Raw genomic sequence first — 22,696 nt, 5'->3', positions numbered from 1 at the left:
GGACTGCCAACTCTCCCTTTTAACCCAAAGTGATTGAGGACGGCTGGGGCTCCTGAGCCTTTGCGTGTTGTCCCTGTCCCGCTCCATCAGCGAAACCAAGTACTGCAGGCCTCCGAAGCTGGGGAGCGGGTGACACCCCGGTAGGGTGGCCTGGTGGCCACCTTCAGCGTGGGGGCTGTGGCACTGACTCGTAAAGCTCTGCTGAGGTTTTGGGTCTCGCTGCTGATCCGGGGGTGCCCTGGGCAGGGCAACGTCAGAGCCTGCAAGCAGGTCTGGGAAGGAAATAGATGGGCCGCGCACATCTCCAAGGGTCTGTTTGTCCTCTGGTTAGTTGTGCCTGGTGAGGGTCCAGGGGCTCCTGCACGCTGGGGTTGTGCAAGGATCCTGTGATTTCAGCCTGTTTGGGAAAACTTCAAATGTCAACGCTACGGTAGTGATGAGATTTTCTACTACATGGTTCGTTTTCAGGTAGAAGCTTATTTTTGTGCTTCCCTGGTTTTCGGAGATGTCCCTCTACAGGCATACGGTAAGCTAGGACCTTTGCTCCTTACAGCAGATATCTGTACGTGTTTATATACCCACCCTCATGTGGTTCTCCCTCCCCCTGCTCACAATTTCATCGCTGTGATGAAATTGGTGTGAGATTGTTTTGTTCTAGCCAGAGTTTAAGCCACGTGTTTGAAAAGCAATATGTGCTTCAAATGGGGGACCTCTGTAAAGCTGCAAGGTCTCAGGAGCACTCAACAATCATCCTTGAAAAACATCCATCTCCTTCTTTTCTTTTTGCTTTGGATTTCTTTCAAGCTGAGTGCTTTGGGGTTTTGCAAATGTCAAGAAGCAAAGCCGTGGCTTACATGGGGATCACAGCGCGTTTAAGCAAAGCCCGCTGGTGAGGCTGCCGTGCGGCCATGCTCCTGCCGGCTGGGGCAGAAGCGTTCGGTTCTGTTGGCTGCGCTGACCTTGCCTCGGGCTGGGCGATGGCTCTTCGAGCTCTGCTTGTGCTGTTGGTCAGGGCAGCAGAAGGCTGCGTCAGGAGCTTTGTGCTGGAGGATGCTGCAAAGCGTCAGAAGAACCAAGAGCCTCCCAGGCTGGCTGTGCCGGGGGCTCCGGGTGCGTGGCTCGGCGTGGTGCCAGCCTGGAGAGGAGCCTGCAGCCGCTGGCGGTGCCGCGCGCGGCTCCGTGTGCTGGGCTCCCTGCTGGTGGCACTCAGCGGCTGGAAGAGGGCTCTTGTGGGGCCCTGAGGGACAGAAGGCGAGGGGCTGGCTTTGCGGTCACCGCAGGACTGCTAGCTTTTGAACGGGTTGGGGTTTTACTGCTGTTTGCAGCAGGTTTGTAAACAGCAGCGAGCAAAGTAACTCTGCCTGATGTATGCTGGAGCCAAGTGGCTGGGATGGGAGAAACTTTCCTGGGATGGGAGAAACTTCAATAGCCCAGAAATATTTTTGTTTACTTCTATGTGAAAGTGGAGCTGGCAATGAAGTGGGCTCCAAGGAGCTTCTCACGTGGGCTGCGAGCCTGAGCTAGCAGGCAGCGGGCTTCACTGCTCCTCCTCTAAAGGTCAGGCCACAAACCCATCTCGAGGTGAGAGAGCCCTTCCCAAGGAAAAACGGCCTCAAACCGTTTCATGAATTTCTGCTTTGTCCCAGGCCCAGAAAGGCTGCGGAAGGTTTTGGCAGGCAGGGACTGGCACCGACTCGAAGCAGCTGCGCTGGTGGTGGCCACTCTTAGTAGCGTGTAAAGGGGAGGTGTGCGGGGCAGTGCGCAGGGGATATAACCTCTGCTTTGCAGAGGGGAGGCAGCTTTCCAGTTCTTGATTCCATCCCTGATCTGAGGCCCAGGGTGGTGCTGGACTGCAGCTGGGCAGGGGCTGCTGCGGGTCCCCACGCCTGCCGGGACCGGGGCCGGCCGAGCGTCCAAGTGCGGCAGGGCAGGGGGGTCAGGGAGCAGCAGGAGATCTTCTGGCCCCGCAGAAATGCTGCTGTTGACGCTGTTTTTGTTGCAAGTCAATGATTCACTGCCAGCTTTAACGGTAGAGCAAAGCATATTTACTCGCCTTGTTTGGACGGATGATCATCGCTGGATAAGGAACTGTCAGATGGGAATCAATTAGAGGCTTCCACTTGGCAATGAAAGATCGCAGTTGACATCTGATGCCCTGTGAAACGAAGTCAGGACAATGCTGCTATTTATACAGCTCCCCTCCAGTTCCTTCCCTTATTCTCCCGTCATCTTTGCTCTAATGCCGGAGCTTTGACCCTCTGGCAGCTGCTCCCTGAGCAAGTGCCCGTAGCGGTCCTTTCCCTGGGAAGAGATCTTGGTGTTGGCAAGGGGCGTGCATGTGGTGGCGTGGCCTTTTGCTGCTCGTCGCTCGGTTCCTCGGTGTGTTGGATGGTGGCACGGCTTCACCTGCTTCTGCTGGGGGCTGCCTCGTGCCCGGAGCGGTCGGGGTCTGAGGACGGCCTTGGCAGCGTGTACGTGGTGTGGGGAGGTGGGGTAGGGCAGGGAGGCGACGGCTCTTCCCAACAAAGCCTCTGCTGTGCTGGGAGCCTCGCGGGACCTCCGTGTTAGGGCAGTCATGGTCAGCTGGTGTCACCATGACATCTCCTTGCCTACGGCTGAGCCAACGCTGCCGGAGCCACGGTGAGTCAGCGGCGGTGACTCAGGAAGGTCGCTGGGTGTGCGTGCCCTCAGGGCAGGGGGGGCGAGCTGTGTTTGATACGGCTTGCTCGAAAGCCTCCTTACCAGGTGGGGACACTTATGCCTTCAACTGGGGCTTCCCTGCTTGGGTGCCAGCGGGCTGCTGCTGCGGGGAGCCCTGGCTCATCGGAGGGAGCCCTGGGGGTGCGGGTGCTGTCCTGGGGTGCGGGTGCTGTCCCCGGGGCTGCAGTGCTCCGAAGGGCACGTGTGAGCGAACTGGCTGTCCGCCAGGGAGAGACGACCCATCTTAAACGGAGCACCCATGCGGAAATACGATGTCGTGGAGGAAAGGTTGGCAATGGGCTTGCCTCTTTATTTTCTTGCTTGGTACCGTGTTAGGTGCGCTAAAGAGCATTTCCCTTGAATATCGCCAGCCCTGAATAGGAATGCTCTCGTCACAAGTAAAGGAAAAGCTTTGTAGTGAGGTGAAATGATTAGCTATGCTTACCTAGGGACTTAATTTGGAGGCTGGTAAGCTCTGAGGACATGCACTTGATCTTACCTTCGCTGCTTTCTCTCATTTTTCTCCCTTTAATGGCACCAAATAATTGTCGATGTCTCTTTTGATTGTTGGCTTTCCAAGCATTCTCCAGTGAAGGCACAAAATCCTACGGAGACTTCAGATGTGGGGCTTGTTGTGTGACACGCGTGGAGCTGTGCGGATCCCTTGGGAAGAGCCTTCAGGTTTGCAGGATCTCTGATCTGCCAGCTGGGACCTACTTGCCCAGCAGGGACGTGTGTTAGGCTTGGCAGAACCAGGGCGAAAGCCAGCCCTGCCCTCTCCTGCTGGTGCCTTGTCTCTGCGGCATGTTGGCATGGGCTTGAAAGAGAAGAGGAGCAGGTGAGAGCACTTCAGGAAAGCTCCTGCAGTGGCTGAGGTGAGCTGTTGCTGGCACAATAGCTGGAAGTATCGGGCCCAAACCCAGTGGAGCCATCCAGCCCCGGCGCCACGTGGTGGGAGCCGCCGAGCCTTGCGGGATGTGGCCCCAGCGTGTCCGTGCTCACGGGCAAGGAGTGGGGATGAGCAGGGTCTGCAGGCCCAGCGGTGTTTGTACCACTTGGGTCTCCTCCCCTGGAACTGGACGAGGCTGATCCCATACAGAAACGTAAATGCCTGGCCAGGTAATAATTACCAGGGACGGCTGTCCTGGTGAATGCCCCTCCTGGGGTTACACCGCTTCCGTGCGGCTGGCTGTGCTGCCTGCACGCAGCTTGGTGTGCCCTGAGCGGAGCGGGGCTGTGGGCAGGAGAGGCGAGGGCTGGGTTTTGCCCTCCTTTCCTCCCCTTTTCCCCGGGTACTCCACTGGTTGCCCCGGCCGTGTGTCCTGGCTGCGCGAGCCGGGCACAGCCTCCACTGCACTCCCCGTCCCGCTCCCAGCGCCCGGTCGGATCTGCCCAGGGGAGTGAGGGACCGCAGGATGCGACCTGCCCCGGGGGGCTGCCCACGCCTGCCCTGCCTGCCTCTGCCAGGAGCCACGGTGCTGATGGCTTTGGTAAGTTCATGCTGTTGATTTTTGCCTCTGATGCCAACGTCAGGAAGCGTGCTGAAGTAAGTTAAGAGGTGGGCTGGAGGAAAGCCAAAGCCTTTCTGTGGCCCTGGCCACAGAGCTGAAGGAGCGAGGTGTCTTTCTGCCTCGGCTGCTCTGGGCTGTAGGACAGACCGAGAAGTAGCTGATGTGCCGTGAGTACATTAATCCACACACCTGCGAAACTGATGATGAACTTCATGATGAACTGCAGCTTATCCTGGTACGACTGCGAGATAAGGGCATCGTAAAAGTTTACAGCCGTAATAAACGGCTCCTCATGTAAGGACGGCGTTGTTCTTTCACACCACTGCCGGGGTGCTTCCTGGGGAAGACAGGCAGCTGACTTCTCCCTCTCCTGGCCCCCAGCCCTGGCCCTAGCTCCCCTTTTGCTGCCGTGGCTGGAGGCCAGCGCAGCTCTGGCACTGCCTGCTCACACCCTGCTGCCGGCTGGGAGCGCAGGCACGCGCTGCTCCCTGCTGCTGGGGGACCGGGCTGCTGGCCCGGCGTGTCACGCTGCTTCTCACCTTGTCCATGTTTTAGCTGGTAAGTCTTTTAGCTGGGGCATTGAAAAGCTGTGGATTTTCTTCACTGAACATTATGCTTTGCTTTAAAGCTCCTGGTTGGCGTCAGCTCTGCCAGCGCGTCCCACCCAGGCTGGCGGCGCTCCCAGCAGCGCGGCCACGGCCCCGCGTCTGTGCCCCCGTGCCCCGGCTGCTGCTGGGCTCTGCCCTGGCTCGGCGCCCAGTGCTGCTTCCCAGCCTCTGGGATTTCGGTGCCGTGCTGTGCAGGGATGAGGTGTGCTCACGCCGAGGGGCAGCCTTGGTGCCTCCGGCCCCTTGGGGCTTGGTGGTTGCCTGGGTCTCACCCCCTGCCCGGCCCTGGGGGGCTGCAGAGCTCTTTGTGCTGCGTGGGACGATGCTGGATGCTACGTGGTTGAACAGCCTGCGGAGTCTTTTTGCTGGCAAGTTTTATAGGCATGGCTTGGGTTTCTGGCTCACGCGTGAATTAATGAGTAGCAAAGCTCATTTCTCTCTTGTTTTTCATACGTGCGTGGCTGTTTCCTGGGTTTGGTTGTGGGTTTTTGTGCTGTATGAAATGGTGACAGGTCACCGGAGGCCAGGTGCTGCCCCGAGAGCCTGGGCAGTGGAGATAAAGGGAGTGCTGGGGGGGGGTGCTGGAAATCAGCGAGGCTGTGGTGCTGGGGTAGGCAGTGCTGATCCCATCCCCAGGTCACCACCTGACGTGCACACACACAGCGTTGCTTAATGGGGATCCTTTTTTTGTACCCCAGGACTCACCACCTGGTATGTCAGATCTGCAGGGTCCTGCTGTGTCCGGGGGGGGCTGTGCTGAGTTTGGAGAGGGGGGAGCCCCGTCCCACGGCGGTGCCGCCCCACGGGAGCCGCAGCAGAGCGGTGCCCGTCGCAGTGAGCGTCCTGCAGGGCCCTGCGTGCTCTGGAGGCTGTCTGCTCCCGGTCTTGGGTCGCCGGCCTTCCTCCTGGAGGAGAAAACACAACAAGCAAACACGCTCTGCGTAGCGTGGTAGCCAGGAAGGGAACGGTTGAGGAGCCGGTGGCATTTTTATTGTCGGGCTTTGCTGTGCGCGTGCACAGGCTGTTTGTTGCACAGCTCCGTGTCGGGTTGTTGTCCAGGCGTGGCTATCGTGGTTGGTACTCTCCAGGGTGACCGGCCCCTGGGGAGGATGCTGGTGGTGGTGGGCCCTTTTCTGGAGCTGCTGGGAGAGGGCTGGCCTCTGCCAACCCCCTTGTCTGTCACACAATCGTAGAATGGCTCGGGTTGGAAGGGACCTTAAAGACCAAACCAGCTCCAAAGCCCTGCCGTGCCATCTCTCTCCAGCTTGGAGACCAGGGTGTCATGTGGGACCGTGTCAAAAGCCTTACAGAGTCCAGGTAGATGTTACTGGTTGGTCTTCCCTTGTCACCTGCTGCAGTCCCTCCATCGTAGAAGGCCACCAGCTTGGTGAGGCACGGTTTGCCCTTGGTGAGGCCGTGCTGGCTGTCCCGGATCACCTTCTTGTCCTGCGTGTGCCCGAACATTGCTTCCAGGAGGATCTTTTCCATGATCTTCCCAGGCACAGAGGTGAGGCTCACCGGTCTGTGGTTCCCTGGATCCTCCTTCCGACCCTTTTTAAAAACGGGAGCGATGTTCCTTTTTCCAGTCACCGGGGACTTCTGACTGCCAGCACTTCTCAGATACGATGGAGAGAGGCTCAGGACCCTGGGATGCCTGGTGTTCGTCCCCACGCGAGGCGTGCAGCAGGGCTTGGCACAGGGGATCCGAGCTCGGCTGGCACGGCCCTGCCGGCATCCCCTCCTGTCCCTGCGAGCTGCCTTTGGGATCCGCTACCAGCCCAGGGCTCACGGGCTGTTGGCACAGCTCACGGTGCAAGTGGCCAGAGCAGTCAAATAGGGAGAATAAATCTCTGCTCTGTAGTTTATTTCTCACAGGCTGGTTCTCGGAGCTGGCAGACGTGGAGCGCTAATGAGAGTGCGGGGGAAGAGCTTTGCTTTGGGTAGGAAGGCTCTTCCCTGCAGGGTTTTGCTGAAGTAAGCAACTTTACGGAGCCTGGGAGGACAGCTAAAGCTCTGGGCTATTAATTGGTGCTGGATTTAATCCACGTGCAGGTCAAAAAATAATAAAAAAGAATGTGCAGTTCTGTGCGGCAGCGGAACGGTGAAGGAAGAGCCTGAACCAGCAGCTGCCCAAACCGCGAGGTGCTCCGGCTGCGGCCGCCGCCAGGGAGGAAGCTTGTGCTCGCCTGCGGTCCGTGGTGTCGGCTGCGCGGGGACGTCAGGGTCTGGCTGGCACCACCGGGCAGCGAACTCCGCCTTGGGAAGGGCTTCAAACTTAAAAAAAGAAGTGATGTGTGTGCATATATGTATTTTTAGATATAAAAATATATTTAAGGCAGGAGGCCAGGGCCCATCGCCCCCACCTGCCGGTCCCCGCGGCACCGTTACCTCTTTGGGACTGCCGTGGTCTCAGGGGAGGCTCCCAGAGCTTTGGGAAGAGGTCCCACGACTTGTTGCTGCCAGAAAACACTCTGACGCAGTAGACGTGGAGCCAAAGAGCTCCTCAGTGTTTACTTTTTATTTTTAGAAGACAATAAGGGAGCGGATCGGGCTGCAGGCGGAAACGCTGGCTCTGAAATCCAGGCCCCCCCCTCCGCCCTTGTCAGGAAGCGCACGCTGCACGTGCGCCCGGCCGGGATGCTCGCAGACAAAGAGTTTCTTGATGCTTTTTGCTTCCCCCTTCAGCTCCCTCGCCTGTAGGCAGAAGATCTGCCTGCTGACAGACACACTGGAGGCTCGCACCGAGCCCGGCTCCCTGCGCTGGGAGAGCGCAGCTGTGCCTGGCTGCTTTGTTAGCAGCCGTTTGCCCCGGGGCGGGGAAGAGCTTCCCGATTTTCCTTTCAGTTGTCTTGGACCGGGGAACGAAATCATCGTTGGTGTAGCGCTGGCAGTGGTGAGCGTGGGGCTGCGGGGGCTCCCGGGGCCGTCCTTCCTGCACACAACCCAGGCAGTCGCGGTGCTCAGCGGGTCCCTGGCACAGCTCGGGCCCATCGCGCCGTTCCTTTTGCTCCTTTGCCCCTCGGGTGCTGCGGCGAGGCACAGGCCGTCCTGCAGAGACGTGTTCCTGCGGCTGGTTTGTGCCTGCTCCTACCAGACATCCCTGCCTGCCACCAAAATGCCCCCGTTCTGCTTTTGCCAAGGAGAAGCCGTAAGACCAAGCTGAGCATAAAGGTGTGTTCCTCGTGGCTGTGCCGGCGAGCGGGGCTGCGGTGGGAGCTGGGTCTGTGCTTGCTGGCTCCCTGCTGGGCACGGGGGGGCCTGGCTGGGTGGTGGGCGGCTTGCTGTCTGCTTTCCTCTGGGGCTTTCCCCTTGTCCGTGGTATCTCACACTTCCGAGGCCAAGGAGCCTCGTATGAAGCACATTGTGGGCAGGTGTGTGGTGGCAGGTGCTGTCATGGTGGCCAGCAAGCCCTCACAGGGGCCGTGTGCTGCTGCGCGGCTGGGGACGGGCTATTGCCGTGGCTGGAAGCTGTACGGACGATCCGAGTTCGTGCAGAGGACAGCAAAGGCTCTTTCAGAGAGCTGGGACTGCCACGGCGTGGCACAGCCTGTGCTCCTCCAGGGTCCCCCTGCCCCCGGGCTCCTTGGGGCTGCATCTGGCTGCCTGCCTCTGCGGGCAGGGGGTGGGCACGGCTGGGAGCTGGGAGCCATCCCGAAGAGCTGAGGCTGTCTGGGGAGGCGGCGGCGCTGTCTGGGGTGCCACCAGCGGCACGGCACGGCTCCCATCCCTGCTGGGTGGCTCGCTCCTTCGCTCCCTGCACGGGGAGCGACTGCATCGTGCTTGTAATGAATTTCCTCCCCTCCCATCCTCTCAAGTTGGCAGGGAAGGGAGTAGCTTGTTCCTGAGCCCTTGCCAGCCTTAATAAAGCGAGTGCTCGGCGTGGGCTTTGTGGCAAACCAAGCTCCTGCTGGGCAGCAGCGCAGAGGGAGACCAGTGCCGTGTCGCCGCCTGGCCCGTGCCGTGCCTTTCTGCCGTGGGTACGGAGGGGGACGCTGCGTTGTAGGGTCTGTGAGTAGCTGTCTGTGTCCCTCCCTGCGCACCAACGCATCGCCGCTCCCTCTCCGAGCAGCGGGAGGCTTCGTAGCCGGCAGCAGCCCTGGGCTGCCAGCTCTGCCTGCCTGTTCCTTCCTCCTCCTGCTCGACTGCTGCCGGGAATGCCAGAGCCGTGAACGTGCGGCTCCGGCTTCCTTCTCGTGAAGGTGCTGATTCGGTGGCGAATGGGCCCAGAACTCTTTCAGGGACTATGAGTTAAAAGCAAGAGGAAACAGCCCAAACCCCCCGGAGGTCTCAAATAGGTCTGTGCTTCTTGGCAAAACATGATTTCCCTTACCCTTCCTTGAAGGGAGCTCCTGAAGCTGGTTTCTATGCGGGTTTTGGCTGTGACCATTTCATGCAAAGAAGTCAAAATCGTTAAGGTAAAAATCAGCATTTGCTGGGCCAGCGACCCTCATTTTGTGAGTAAGGCACAAAGATGTGGCTGTAAATGTACCAAGCTGAGGAATTACCGACAGGTCTATGAGCCAAACCCCGCTAAAAGGCAGGGGGTCCTGCACGGGCTGCCGGCTGGCTTACAGCCTCTGCGCATTGGTCCCAACGCCCTAAGGTATGAAATGAAGCCCCCTCCAGGAGCAGCCGCCGTGATGCTACGGGACCAAACCTGCCCCAAGAGCTGAGAGATGCCAGTTAAGACGCGGAGGGGCAGAGAACAGCGTGGTAAGTGAATGCCGAACTCGGCCGTGCGTTCTGGCTGTTAACAGTAGTGCTGCTGTCGGGTCAGGATGGCCGGGAAGGGTGTGCACCGTGGCCCCTTCCTTCTGTAGGGCACTTCAAGGTCAATCAGGGAGCCGCTCTGCGGGCTTGCCTTTCCAGTGCCTCGCTTGTCCAAGTGCTTCTTACGCTGGGTAACGAGCTGGAAGACTTTCCCGGTGCTGAAGGGCAAGCCCCTCAGCTGCCTCATAAATCACGTTTCCCTGGCAGCTTTCTGCGTGTCCGATGCAGCCATCAGAGCACTCACTGCTTGGCTGAGGTTGCAGTCCCCAACTCACAAGCAGGAGAAGGTTTCTAGCTGAAACCGGCGTTTCCAGGCTTCCACCCGAGGACTGGTCTAGATTTTGCAAGGCTTCTTCAGAAGAATTTTGGGCCGGGTGCTTTCCGCCCTTCCAGCACCCCCAGCCAGAACAGGAGCAAGGGGAAGTGGCTCCGGGTGCGTTAACACGGATTCAGCGGCGTGGTCCCGGCTTGGTGAGGGCAGGTTCCTTGATTAGCAGGAGTGGCAGAGGATGCAGCTCAAATCTTTCTTTTACATCAGCGTCCAGCTTTTGGGAAGCACAATAAGGACGTGTAAAGAGCGTTCTTCATCGTGTTCGTTTCTTTTTCCTCAACAGATTTCCCCTGCACTGTAAATGCTGAAGCAGTTCCGCAGCAGAGACTGAAGCTAGACAGGTATTTGTCTGAATTTCAGTGACGCCGAAGGCTGGCAGCTGCCTTTATCAGTCGATCGTAGGGTAAATCTGCAACAGGCAGCTTCGTGATACGTGCAGTAAGGCTCGGAGGCTAAAAGCAAAGGCACTTTGAGCAGAAAGATATGAAAATGGAGCGGTGTTGTGATGTGTCGGAAAAAGCACTGAGAAGCCTATTTTTAGGAGTTTTTTCCTCTATTATCCCTAATGGAGGAAGGCTTTATGCTAAAGCTTCCTCTTGTTGGAGCTTTCTGCGTTTCCCTGTCCTGCAGTTTCTTTTTTTTTCCCTCCCGTGGGAGGTGGTTGCTGCTTCTGCCTCGGCTTTTTAATGGGGCATCTCCTCTCCCTTCCCGCACCAGGTTTCAGGCTAATGAGGCTACGTCCCGGTGATAATAAACGAGCGTCAGCCTGGCAGTCGGTAAATGCATGGGGTGTTCTTGCCAAGCCACGCGTATTTATGGAGGTCGGGAGGAAGCCCTGATATATTTTGGCTGAGGCGGAGGGGAGGAGGCCGTACGGAGGTGAGAGCCCCTAGCTGTAGCTCACGCATCTACTCGTTCTGTTGAATACGAAATGAATGCCATCAATTAGCTGATGTAATCCGTGATCCGCCCAGTGACCGGTGATCGTCCAGGAAGAGGACAGCACCCCCCGGCTTTGTATCGCTGGCTGTCCGAGGTACTGAGGGAGGTTTGTGTCCTCACCGGGAGCGTGGCCGCTGTTGCGCGGCAAAGCTCTGCCCCTCGGCAGAGGCAGGGCTCCTGCCTGCACCGCGGCCCCTCCGGGACAGAGGCAGGGCCTGGGTTAGGCCGGGGGGGATCCCAGCCAGGCGGCAAAATGCTTGGCTGGGCTCGCAGCCTTCCTTCCCCGCCTCTCACCGCTGCCACGGATGAACGCTGGTGCTGCGGTCGGGCGCAGTGCTTGGGCACGGTGCTGGGAAGGCGGCTTGTGTTGTGCTGGGGCGATGCGGCGAGACCTGGCTGGGACTGAGATGGGAACGACAGGGCTTGTACCGCTGGTGAGAGCAGCACAGACCTGATGGTTTCACTGCAGCATTGCAGATTGTTTCACCTTTCCACTGGGAGTGCTGATTGATGAAGAAACGTTCTGCTTCCCGTTATTCCTGGTCAGGTTTTTCCCACTGAGCTGAGGGCAGGATTCCCCCGCTCAGGGGAAGCGTGCACAGTGCCGGGCTGTCCTCGGTGCCCTCGGTGGGTGCCGTTAAAGGTTTCCGGTGGTTCAGATCCGTGCTGGGATCACCCCAGAGCAACGTGTGGGTAGGAGGCAAACCCAGTGTCATGCGGTGAGGACACGTGGCTGCTGGCTCCCTGTGGGCGAGTGGGCTCTCCTCCTCCTGGAGGCTCCAGCAATAAGCAAAAATAGGAAGGGAGGAAATGGGGGAAAGCCTGTTGTCCTTGGGGGGTTGTGTTTGTGTTTTTTCTTCTCTTCATATGGAAATCATTGCTGGCACGGACTCGAGTTCAAGGGAAAGGAAGGGATGGGTCCGAGAGCACGAGCGCGGAGCTCTGCTGGGCTTACCCCCGAGGCGTGCCCGCCCAGGCTGGAAGGAGAACGCGGGTGGTGAATGGCTCTCGGGAGGGATGTGCCCCACCACGCCTCACGCTGATCTCCCCAGTGGCACAAGGCTGCGCTAGCGGGCTGGCACCGCGTGCTGAAGGGCCTGGCGTGCACGACCGAGGGGAGAGCCGTGGTGGGACCCCCAGCTCGCCCCACGTGCGGGCGGATGGGAGGAAGGAGCGCTGGCGACCGCTGCTGCGGTCGGGTAAGTGACCTCCGCGTGGGAAGCAGCCCGAGCACAGGCCCCAGCGGCCGAGCTCTCCGCTCTGTTCCCCAAAGCTAACTTTGCCTTTGCGCGCACAAAGGCCGGTTTGTCTCCCCCGCCTTGGCAAGGCTCGCCAGTGGCTAACGTTGGCTTTGTCCTCTGCTGGCCCGCAGAGCTGCAGATGGGCCTGGACAGGCGGCTTCTCAATGCCGGGATTGTTCGCGACCACCCCCGCCTCACGGGGGGACTGGGGGGATCGGGCAGCGAGCGCCTCCCCAGCCCGGTGGGTGCCCGAGGGGTGCTGGGCACCCCCTGTGGCAAGGCTGCGCCGCTCCTGCCGCGGGACAGAGCAGGGATGGAGCCCCTCGGGGAGGGGGGCACTGCCTTCTGCCCTGCTCCTCTCCACCCCCCTGCCCCTTTCTGGGCTGTTTGCCCGCGTTTGTCTTGACACGTGCAAGAAGTTAGAAGGTGGGCTGCGAGCAGGGCTGGACCTGTGGCCCAGAGGCTGTGGCGCTGGGGATCAGGGCTGGTTTTGCACGCGTGAAGAGGGGGACAGCAGGTTTCCACAGCGTCCCTCCACCCCAGGCTCTTGGCAAAAGTCTGGTCCCTTCGTGTTTCCTTCTCGTACACCCAGGCCAGGCGCTCCCAGGGTCCCCACGGTGCGGGGCGGGCGCCTGCCTGGGTGAGGGGCTGGAGGTGGCAGTGCCGCACCGTGGTGCCGCTGCTCGCACCGCAGGCTCGGTGGCAGCGGGGTGCACTGCGGCCCCTCGCCCACGCTGCCCCGGCACTCTCCTCCTGCCCCGGCTAGCAACAGCTTTCACAGCCCCGGCCCTTTTGGGGTACCCCAAAATCAAGCTCTCTGTCTCCCGGAGGACACATCTTCAGCAAATAACCGAGGGGTTTCCTGCAGGGCTGCTGGTCTCGCTCGCTGGTGCTGCGAAACGTGATGGTCCCGGGGCTTTTTCTGCATTCCCTGTCCGTGGGTTACAGCTTTGGGACTACGAGGATAAAGTCCCGCAGAAGACAGTTGTATTTTTTTTTTTAATTTTTTTCCTCACCCCCCCCTGTTGTTCTGACCCAGAAATTCCTCACTGTGTTTGCTGAGCTGGCTTAGTTAAGGATTCGACTAATTTCTGGAGGATTAATTAGTCCGTGAATATGGGGAGGGGAGGGTGATGGCTGCTTCTGGGCGCGTACAAAGCTCCTGATCCCGCTGGCAGGAGGTGCCTGGCTGGAGGCCACCCCCGGGTGAGGTGCTGCTGGACCTGTGGCCGTGCCTGGGGCCCGGGGACCTGTCGGAGGGAGCGCACCACAAGCTGCTCTTTCAGGAGCCCTTGTTCACTGGAAGCTGTGCTGCTGTGCTCGGCTCGGTGCTGATTCCTCCTACGTATGGCGGCAGCAAGTGTTTTTCAGGTTGCAAATAGCTGCGTGCCCTAGGGAGCACATAAAGGAACGTGTTTCCTTGATCTCCGCAGGCCCTTGATGTGCTGCTGAAAGCAGATCCCCTGTTTAACAGCAAGGCAAGGGCAGGTTTTCTTTGCTTTATCTGCTCCTCTGCTTCCCCGTGCTGTTTTGGGAGGAAAGCCCACAAAGAGGCTGTCAGCAGCAGCCTCGCCGCCGTGTAAGGCGGCGAACTTCGTGCTCTGGGACTCGAGCTGCGTCCCCGTTTGCTCGCTGGGACGCTGGGGCCCCTTGCTGGTGCCGCGGGGCCGGGGCTGTGGGACCCGTGGCTCTGCGGGCAGAGCTCCTGGGTGATCGCCTGCGCTGAGCGGGGCCGTTCTGCTGCTGTGCATCCGTCTGCACGAGGGGTTTGTCGTCGCCGGCACCTCCGTGCCCATGGCACAGCCGTGCCAGGAGGAGCCCATGCCACGGCCGGGGTCCTGTGCGCCACGGTTTGAAGGCATTGCGAGTACCTGACCCGCGGCGAACCGGCAGTTCTGCTGGAAGTAACAGTTGGTTTGCTTTTTTTTTTTTCCTTCCTTGTGTTTTGGCAGAATCACAGCAATAAGCAGTAAATGATTTCATTAATAACCTGCAAATAGCTGCTCACCAGCTGAGCCGCGGGATCTGTCTGTAGGCTTGCTCCTAGACAGGAGGCAGCTGCCAAAGAAGTGCCAGTGCTCTAGCTGACGGGTTTAGCTAATACGTGCCGGGGGCAGAGCAGCAGCACGCGGCTGCTGGCGCCGGCTCCCGGGGCTGCGGTGACCTGGCTGCTGCAGCTCGGCCCCAAAACCAGCGCTGAGGGGGGCTCTGCCCCCACGGATCGGGGCTGTGGGGGGAGTAATTGCTGTCACCCCCTCCCCAAGGTCCAGCCCAAGTGCTGGGTCCTACGGAGCCTTCTACAAGCGCACGAGACGCCGGGGCAAGGAAGCGCTGGGAGCGTGATGGGCTCGGCCTCAGCCTGTGATGGGGGCCCAGGGAGACCACCTGCTGTAGGAGAGCACGCAGGACTGCCCTGGATGCTTCTCGGCTGGAGTAACACCCACACTGATATATTTTAGAACGCATGTGCCTTGCTGCCAGGCTGTGCATGAGCTGAGCCCAGCCCTGAGGCAGAGCCTGGACTATTGCCTGCCTGGGCACGGCTGCGCCGAGGCTCTTCGGTGCCTTTCCAGGCTGCAAAGCACCTGGGGCGTGGGGATCTCAGCTCGGGTCACTGAGAAAATAGCTCTAGGTGCATCTTGCATCTTTGCAGCGCAGAAGGGCTCTGCAGATACAGACGCGAGCTCTGCCATGTGAGCTCTTCCCCTGCATCGGTTTCTTTCGGGCAGGCCTGATGCTCTGCTGGCTGGGTTCAGTTGCGGTGAATGCTCTCAGGAGATGTCGGAGCTGAATTTAATGTAGCCAGCGTGCTGCTGCAGTCTGCAGGGCAACGCAGAGCTCCTCAGAAAGAGGCGCCCTGAAGAAGGCTGTTCAACTGCGGTTATCTGCAAAAAGATAAGGAGATGCTTCAGCATTTGCTGTTCCTGCTGGGGTCTCAGCCTGTGCTCCTCCGGCCCCGCTGGCCCTGGGTGAGCGAGTTGCGACTGATTCCCGCTTGTGTCAGCAGTGCCAGCTCACGCTTTGGCTTCCCAAGGTGCCAAGGCACCGCCACCCCGGGGACCTGGCGTCCCCCTTGCTCCTTTCTGGAAACCGAGGCCCTGGGAGGTGTCAGAGGGCTGGCTGCCGGTGGCCCTGCGAGCCCCTGGATGCCGGCGGGGACCAGCGGGCAGGCGAGCGTAGTTTCCTCCTTCCCTTGGAAGCAGGGGCCGTCTCGCTCTCCGCAGGCACGGCTGTCTGCACATTCACTTTACTGCTAATGGAGCTGCTGCTGTACCCATTGGCTCCCGCCTCGGGAAAAGGCTCACGAGAGCAACTGCAGCTTTCCCTTTGCTCTACTGAGCCCGTTTAGTTTGCGCGTATTGCCGCAGTGATGGCGAGATTTCATCAGACGAGAGGCGCATCTTCCTTAATGGCCTGTGTAATTCCTTCCAGGGGGACGCGTTGCATTAAATCTTTAATCCAGCAAGCTGCGAAGGGACCCCGCTCAGATGCCCTGCGTTCGCTGCTGATCCCCTCTAAGGCCCTGACACTGCCCCAGGGGCTTTACCCCGTGGCGCGGCTGGTGCTGGCGCAGCGAGTCCTGGGTGGAGAGCCGAGGTGGCAAAGGTGGCATTGCTCCCGTGCCTTGTTCTCCGCCTTCTCTGTAATGTCCCACCCCCTGTGCTCCAGGGGAGGCAGGTAGGTCACCCTCCGTGCTGTGTGCCCCCGGCTCACATCAGCCGGGGGCTACGCAGCATGAAATAAACTGCAGAGGGACCGAGGTGTGGTGGTGCAGGACCGCTGCGAACAGCCCTGCTCAGGGAGGTCGCTGCTGCCTTCCGTTTCTTTTCTCCCCTTCCTCAAAAATCCCCACTTGCCACATCTCCCGAGGAGCTTCAGGGTTGCCGACTGTCACTTTTGGATGGACTTTTCTATAAAAGGCCTCGTGAAAATCTGCCGGTGTGTTGCTGAGCCTGCTGCTGCCCGCACTGCTCCTGCCGTGGGTTTTCCAGGCGGGACGGGTGCTGCTGGGCGCGTTGTGGCCGTGCTGGGGACAGAGGGGACGGCGCTGGTTCAGCTCCCAGCGCCCCGTCCTGCTGCTGCAGCCCCGACGTTCGAGTTGCTTGCGGCGTGCCCTCGCCTGGCCGGGCCTTCTCCTTCCTTCCTCTCCCCTGCTTTCCATCTGTGCAGCCCTCTGCGAGGCAGGGAGTGATTCGGGAGGAAACCGCGTTCGTTTTTCACGCTGAGCCACCAGGGCAGCTGGTTGCTGTACCGACAGGCGCCTTGGATGTACTGTGATGGAGACAGTGACCTGTAAAAGAGGGAACCAAAGGCTCGAAGCTAGTGCCTGGGGCGCACCTTAACGCGACGTGGTCTCACCGTCTGTTCATCTGCACGCAGCAGGCGGTTACCTGTGACATGCAAATCGTGGGATGCGGCTGACCTGAGAGGGGCTTGAGGGTGGCTGGGACGCCTTCGGCCTCGGGAGGCTGGAGGAAGGGCTGCTCACCGGGCGTGCGGGGCTTAGCTCCTGCAGCAGCGAGGCCTGTCCGATGAAGATGATGGTTTGGTTCTTTATTTACCGCTTCCTATTTTCATGTTATCTACCCCTTTTCAATGTCCTAGTCCACCACACCTCTGTGCTCCCACGGCCAGGCTCTTGGCATGTCTGAGGCCAGCAGAGCCCCCCCCTTGCCCCGCTCTGGAGCTGTACCTGGGACCAGCTGCTCCTGGGGGCATTCCCATAGGTCTGGGTCATGACCACGAGCAGCAGGCAGCAGCACCCGGGGCGGCACATCGGACCTGCTGCTGGTGCTCGGTGCTGACACTGACACTCCGGTGCTCTGCGCTGACGAAGTGACCACAACGTGAAAGCTGCTAGGGCTGGAGCTGCCCTATTATCGGTTAATCTTATTCCTGAGCCCCGTGGGGTTTCTTGTGCCGTTACAAACGCGTTCATCCGTGAGGCTTTCCCAGCTCTGGCTGCTCGGGTCGCAGCTCTCTTCTCTGTGTGTCTTGGCCAATATCGGCCTGTCAGGCTGGGAGGGCACGGCTGGGGTTGGAAACGTTGCCCAGGCTGGGCAGCACCTGGGGAGCATCACGCGGGAGAACTGAGCTGTGCGCAGGGTGGCTTTTCTCCCCAGCAGCTGACGCAAGGGACTCCAGAGCTGGGACCCCCGGCGCTGGGTGTCCGGGGGGTGCTGCCCGTGGCGGAGCCGCCTGGGAGCACAGAGACGAGCCCGAGGTGTCCTGCTGGTGGGGAAACCCAGCAGCGCTTGGTCTGGGTCTGTCTGCACGGCTCCAGTCCTTGCACTTCACGTGCTGGCCAGGTCGGACCCGGGGTGCTTTTGGAAGACTCCAAAGAGAATGAGTGCTCGTGTTTTTGGCGCTCCTGACTTCTTGTCCCAGACCTTCTCCCAGGGTTTTTGGCTGTGATGGGTTTTTCCCTGCGTGCCTGCTGGCGTCTGTGGGTCTGGGGCGTGCGGGGCCGGTGCTGCTTGCAGTGTCTGTGGAGGCTGCCGTGGGCCTGCTGAGGGCCTGGCAGTGGAGGTGACGGTGGAGCAATGAGGTGTCCCAGCTGGGGAACCTCTCCCAAGCACCCAAAGCAAGGGCTTGGGAGGAGGAGCCGCTGGGTTCTGGGGAGCTCACGCAGCAGATAAGGAGCCCGCAGAGACCCGGCTCCCTCAGGGGAGGGAGAGCAGCGCCTTGGCTGCGCCCGAGGCCCGCAGGATCGCGTGTATCCGATGGTAACCGGGCATTGCACAACCGAGCTGCACCGCAAGCCCTGCCCGCCCCGGGGCACTGACGTCCAGGGCCATCCCCTGAGGCCGGGGCTTGGTCCCTTCCCCAGTTCCTCCACTCAGCGAGGTCAGGGAGCTTGGAGCCGAGGAGGAAGCGGGGAGCTCTCGGCCACCATGCTCCCCGCAGCTCCCACGTACCGCCTTCGCAAGCGTCGGGTGGCGAGAGAGCGCAGGGCCCTGCCCCAGGCGCGCCAGCTGCGGGCTGCGGGTGCTGGCGAGGCCGTGCTGCAGCGTGGGGACCCGCCGGACGCTGACCGGGGCGGCGCAGCGCTCCTGCCCCGCAGGTAACACTGCTGCTCCCCTGCGCTGGGCTGTGGGAGGGGTGGGCTGCGTGCTGGTTGTGCGGACCCTCCTGGACGTGGGAGGTGTGCCGAGGAGCCCACGGTGGGGGAAACAGCGCTGGGATTTGGGGATTGGCACGAGGAGCCGCGCCTCGCGCTCCGCCAGCGGCGCCTGGTGAGGAAGGTCCCGTTGGGAAGGGGTTGGGTGTTTGGGGGCTGTGGTTGCGGAGCCTCTGCCACCCTCCCCGTCGCTGCCACCCCCGTGGCGAAGCGCGGCCTCGCCGGGGTGTTCCGAAGAGCTGTTGCCTTGCATAAGCTGCAGCTTACGGGAACAACTCCTGCCCGAGGTGCCAAGTCCTCGACACGAAAGCAAAGCCCTGCCCGTAAGTTCCCTTGGCAGCGGTGAGCATCTGCCTCCTTGTCTTCGGTCTGCCCGGTGGTGGCTTCAAATATTCCTTCTGCTGGGAAGCGCGGGGTGCGATCCGGCTTGTCGGCTTTTTTACTGAAGCAGGCTGGAGCGTTTCTTTTCCCTTGGATGTTATTTCGGTTCTGTGCTCTGCTTGGCAGTCCTGGAGGTTTTAATTTTACAACTAGCGTTTTGGAAGTTTTCGAGGTTTGTTTTTACTTAATTTTAATTAAATTGCTACGACCTGCGGGGAAATCGTTCAGCTTAATTTAAACGGGAAGCCGTATGCTGGGTAAATCCAACATCTATCTGCTGATTGCGCTGCTCCAAGTTTTGACATGAAAAGTTAAAATTTGACTCCGGGCTTGAAAGTTTGCAATCGTCAACTGCACCAGGCATGGCCGGCTCTGTGCGGTAAGAGGATTACGATAATCCATTGTTTGGGAAAGAAGCTGAGACTTTAATAGACTGTTTTGACGCAGAAATGGGACAATTACTGGGTGAAAGGAGAGAAGAAGAAGGCCGAAAATAAAAACATCCTTCCCCGGGGTGGGGGTGCCTGTTCCCCCGCCGCCTGCCTGGCCCTGGATGGCCCCAGGGGTGGGACGGTGAGCGCTGGCGGCCCCGCTGCTGGCTCACGGAGGTGTGCTTAGGGTGGGAGGGAGAGATGCTCAGCGCCGTGCCTCCAGGACTGATGGAAGGGCTTCGGGCAGGTGCTGGCGGAGGGAAGCACGAGCTCCATGACGAGCGATTTCCCAGAGGGGTTGCTGCATTTAGCTGCGATTCCCTTTGAGTCGGGCGGGACAGAAGCACCTGAAGGTGCCTGCGGGGAGCAGGGCAGGAGCTCATCCTGCTGCCTCTGCTCCCCGTGGCGGTGCCCTCCCTGGCCGGGCAGCTAACCGCGTTTTCGGCAATTCCCTCTGCAGCCTCTGGACTCCAGGGGGTCACCTGCAGCCCGGCGTGACCCGGGTGGCATCCGCTGGTCACAGGCACGTTGGGAAATGGCCAGCAAGGAGAGTGGGGTGAAGGACGGCGCTGGACGGTGCTGAACACCATGCTCCCAGGGGGATCCGTGCTCTGGTGCTCTGCCAGCACCTCCTCCTGCCCAGCCCTGTCCTTGGACCTCAGGCTCAGCCTCGTCTGGAGGAGCTCGGCCATGCCCCAGGGAGGCGGCCGAGGTGTCCCTGGAGGGGCCGGGAGGGGAGGCCGTGCGTGGGGCCGATGCCCACCAGCACGCAGGTGGGCACGGGTGGCCCCGTGCGCGCAGCCTGCCCCATCGATCGCAGCCCTCTGACTCCCCGAGCCTGGAGACTTCTCGCCTGGTATCGATTGTTAGTCTAAAGATAGACGATGTTTGCCGCGCCATAATTACAAGAAATATTCTCCTTGCTATTTTCTGAAATCCTTGATCACGTTAACAGGTTTTCCAATTTTTGCTTAGGGTTTTGCAAGGGCTTTTTTTTTTTCAGGGAAAAAGAAGAGCTGTTCTGGGACGTGCTGAGCTGTGTCTGTTCCCAAGCTGGCTGGGGACATGGGGATGGGACATCCCCTTTGTGCCCCGGTCAGAGAGAGCCTGGGGGTTTTGTGTGAAGGAACAGAGCCGGTTTGGGGTGGGTCCCTGCCGGTGGTGGGGGCAGAGCTGTGGTTCCCATGCGTGCTGGGCACGGTGTGGCTGTGAGATGCCTCTGCCAGCTCCAGCGCCCTCAGATTATTCTGCCTCTGCCTCTCCTTTTGCTGTGTCTCCTCCCATCACATCAGTGCTGGTGTTGTGTGCCTTCTGTAGTCCCTCTGAACTCAGCAAACCATCTTGTTTGGGAGAGACCGGCTCATTTTCTCTCTTTTTCTCTTAGCAAGCATGCAAAAACCCCTGCCGCTCCTTCAGCTGGCTGTGCCACAGTCTGCTTTTTCCTGTCCTTATCTTTCCCCTGCAAGCCGGAGCCAGGTTTTTGTGCCGTCTTCAAGGAGCAGGCACAAGGGACGTCCGTGCTCCGGGAGGTAATCGGCCCTGCGTGTGCTTCGATCGCACTGCGCAGTGCTGCGCGCGGGGAGAGGCTTTTGAAGTGAGCTGAGATGGCTCGGGAATTCCCGCTGAGGTGTGGGGCCAAACCCGACTGCCCTTTGCTGGTGGCTGTGCCTCTGCCTCCCAGGTGCATCTCTGTGAAGCTGAATTCTGAGCCAGGTTCAGCATCAAGTACTCGCTCGCACCACCGTGCGCATCGCCCTGCGGGGCGAGGAGCCGGGTACCGAGGCAAGCATGGTGCTGCCGACCCCCGGGGGGCTTTTAGATACAGCGTGCTGCGGTGCCCCTGCACTCCCTCATGGGGCTTGCGCCCTCTCCACCGTGCTTCGTGCACACAAAAGTGGCCCAAATTAACCAGAAGAAGTCTTTTGAAGTCTCTCCCGATGGAATCCAACGCTGTTCCCGAGGAGGAGGAGATTTTAGCTGTAACTCGGGCAGCACATCTGGATTTGTTGCTGCAGTCGGGGTGCTCGTACTAAATGGGTTCTCAGGCAGCAACACGCCGGGCACATCGGTGACTTGACGTGGCTGCTTTGTGCCAGGTATCGGCACTGGAACTTGTCTGTAATGCAATATAGCTGACGATTAAGGAAAAGTGCCTAGTTAGCCTGAAATTACAGCGCCTCTCACGCACTTAGCTTTTTATTCCGACTATCTGGAAGCGCAGCCCTTCCACGGGGCTTTACGGCCCCGCCAGGAAGCGCGTGGCGGTCCCAGGGCTGCCGCGTTGTGTTCGCTTTGCGTGGCTGCTGCGCAGAGCCCCGCGGCGTGCTGAGTCCGTCCGCGGGCCCACCCGCACGCGGGGAGCTTGCAGAAGCATTTGGAACCCCAAAAGTAATTTCGGGGAACCCCGAAATGACTCGGGGCCTTGGCAAGCTCTTGTGCAACGCGATGTTTTAGTAGGGATGTGGGTGTTCGTGTGCATGGAACAGGAGGACCGTTGGGACTTGCCAGCAGTCTTTTGAGCATTGGCTTCTTCGATTGCTTCGTGTTCACACGTAACACGCTTCCCTGGGCGCGTGCTCACGTCTGGCTGTGTTCTTCTCATGAATTAGCGCGTTGGGCGTGTGTTGGCAGCCGCTCTGCAGCGTTTGGTGGCACGCTGGCACACGGGATTCATTGGATGTGAAGTGTGGCTCAGTCACTGGGCGCCCTCAAAAGGAGGGCGGAACGGTTTTATTGCCTAAACCCCAGGTGTTTCCTTACAAGGTTCAGATCTTACCTTGCCCTCCAAAAAAAAAAAAAAAAAAAGCGATTATCAAAATTCTCCGTTAACGGCTTAATGAATTCCTGGGGGGTTTGATAGGAAGCCTGACCTCAGCGGCCAGTGTTCAGCACGTCAGAGAACTTGTGCAGAGCTCCTTGAAGCCCCCGTGGCGCTTTCAGCGCATTTCCCGGGTAACTGAGAGAAGCCAGGCGCTGTCCTGGCCCTTCCCCAGCCGGCACCGGCAGGAGGCCGCTTGAGAAGTCCTCCGATCCAGCCTGGTGCGCTTGTGAGCGTCACCTGCTCCGTGTTAATGCTGTCCTCAGGGGAGGGACGAGCTGCTGAGAGGGGTGCAGACAGAGAAGGAGCGATGGGCTCTGCACCAGCTGTCTTCTGGCTGCTACGTGGCTCTTCAGGATGCTGCTCAGAGTGGTCTCGGCGTGGCGGAGCGAAACCAAAGCCCTGGAGAGATGGAGCTGGAGTCCTCCGGCACTGCAGGAGCAGATGAAGCCGTCAGCTCTGTTTGAATAACGCCCTTTCCCTCCTTCCCTGCTTGTGCCTAGCCACTGCTGAGAGGAGCTATCGGAGTAAAAGTTGCCCAGGGAAACAGCGAAGCAGCCGGGGACGGTTTGTGCACCCGGGGCTTGGGAGCGCGGTGCTGGGGCTGCGAGGATGCTCGCCGGGATGGCGCCGAAGCCACCTCCCTGCCGGCTGGTGCAGAGATGCTTTCCGTACCCCTGGGCTCTCCGAGAGTGGTGGTGTTTCAGGCTCCTGCGAGGTAGCTGTTAGGACTTCGGCCTGAAAAATGCTCTGCGGTTGTTTGCGAGCTGGGACTCGTGCCGGTTCCCATGCCTTCGGTTCCCACGCCTTCGCCTCGTGTGGACTGAGGGCTTTGAACTGGG

General features: G+C 60.0%; 1 protein-coding gene across 5 annotated transcripts in view; it reads left to right on the top strand.

The window, feature by feature from the left end:
• LOC118174297 (ankyrin repeat and fibronectin type-III domain-containing protein 1-like) overlaps nt 1–22,696 on the top strand; it is a 188,095-nt gene that overhangs the window by 9,093 nt on the left and 156,306 nt on the right. The window contains exon 3 of one of the 5 annotated variants that reach the window (XM_035339561.1): nt 7,963–7,967. Coding sequence is in view for 2 of the 5 variants with exons in the window: in XM_035339559.1 (XP_035195450.1) it covers nt 2,960–2,988 (29 nt within the window). In the remaining 3 variants the exon portion in view is untranslated. Of the gene's footprint in view, nt 1–2,643; nt 2,746–2,907; nt 2,989–3,310; nt 3,539–7,552; nt 7,991–22,696 lie in introns of those variants that run through there. The other 4 variants (XM_035339562.1, XM_035339559.1, XM_035339560.1 and 1 more) reach the window with 4 other exon arrangements.

This window comes from Oxyura jamaicensis, chromosome 14 (assembly GCF_011077185.1).
Source record: "Oxyura jamaicensis isolate SHBP4307 breed ruddy duck chromosome 14, BPBGC_Ojam_1.0, whole genome shotgun sequence".
Taxonomy (NCBI): domain Eukaryota; kingdom Metazoa; phylum Chordata; class Aves; order Anseriformes; family Anatidae; genus Oxyura; species Oxyura jamaicensis.
This window is presented reverse-complemented; position numbering and strand designations above follow the sequence as displayed.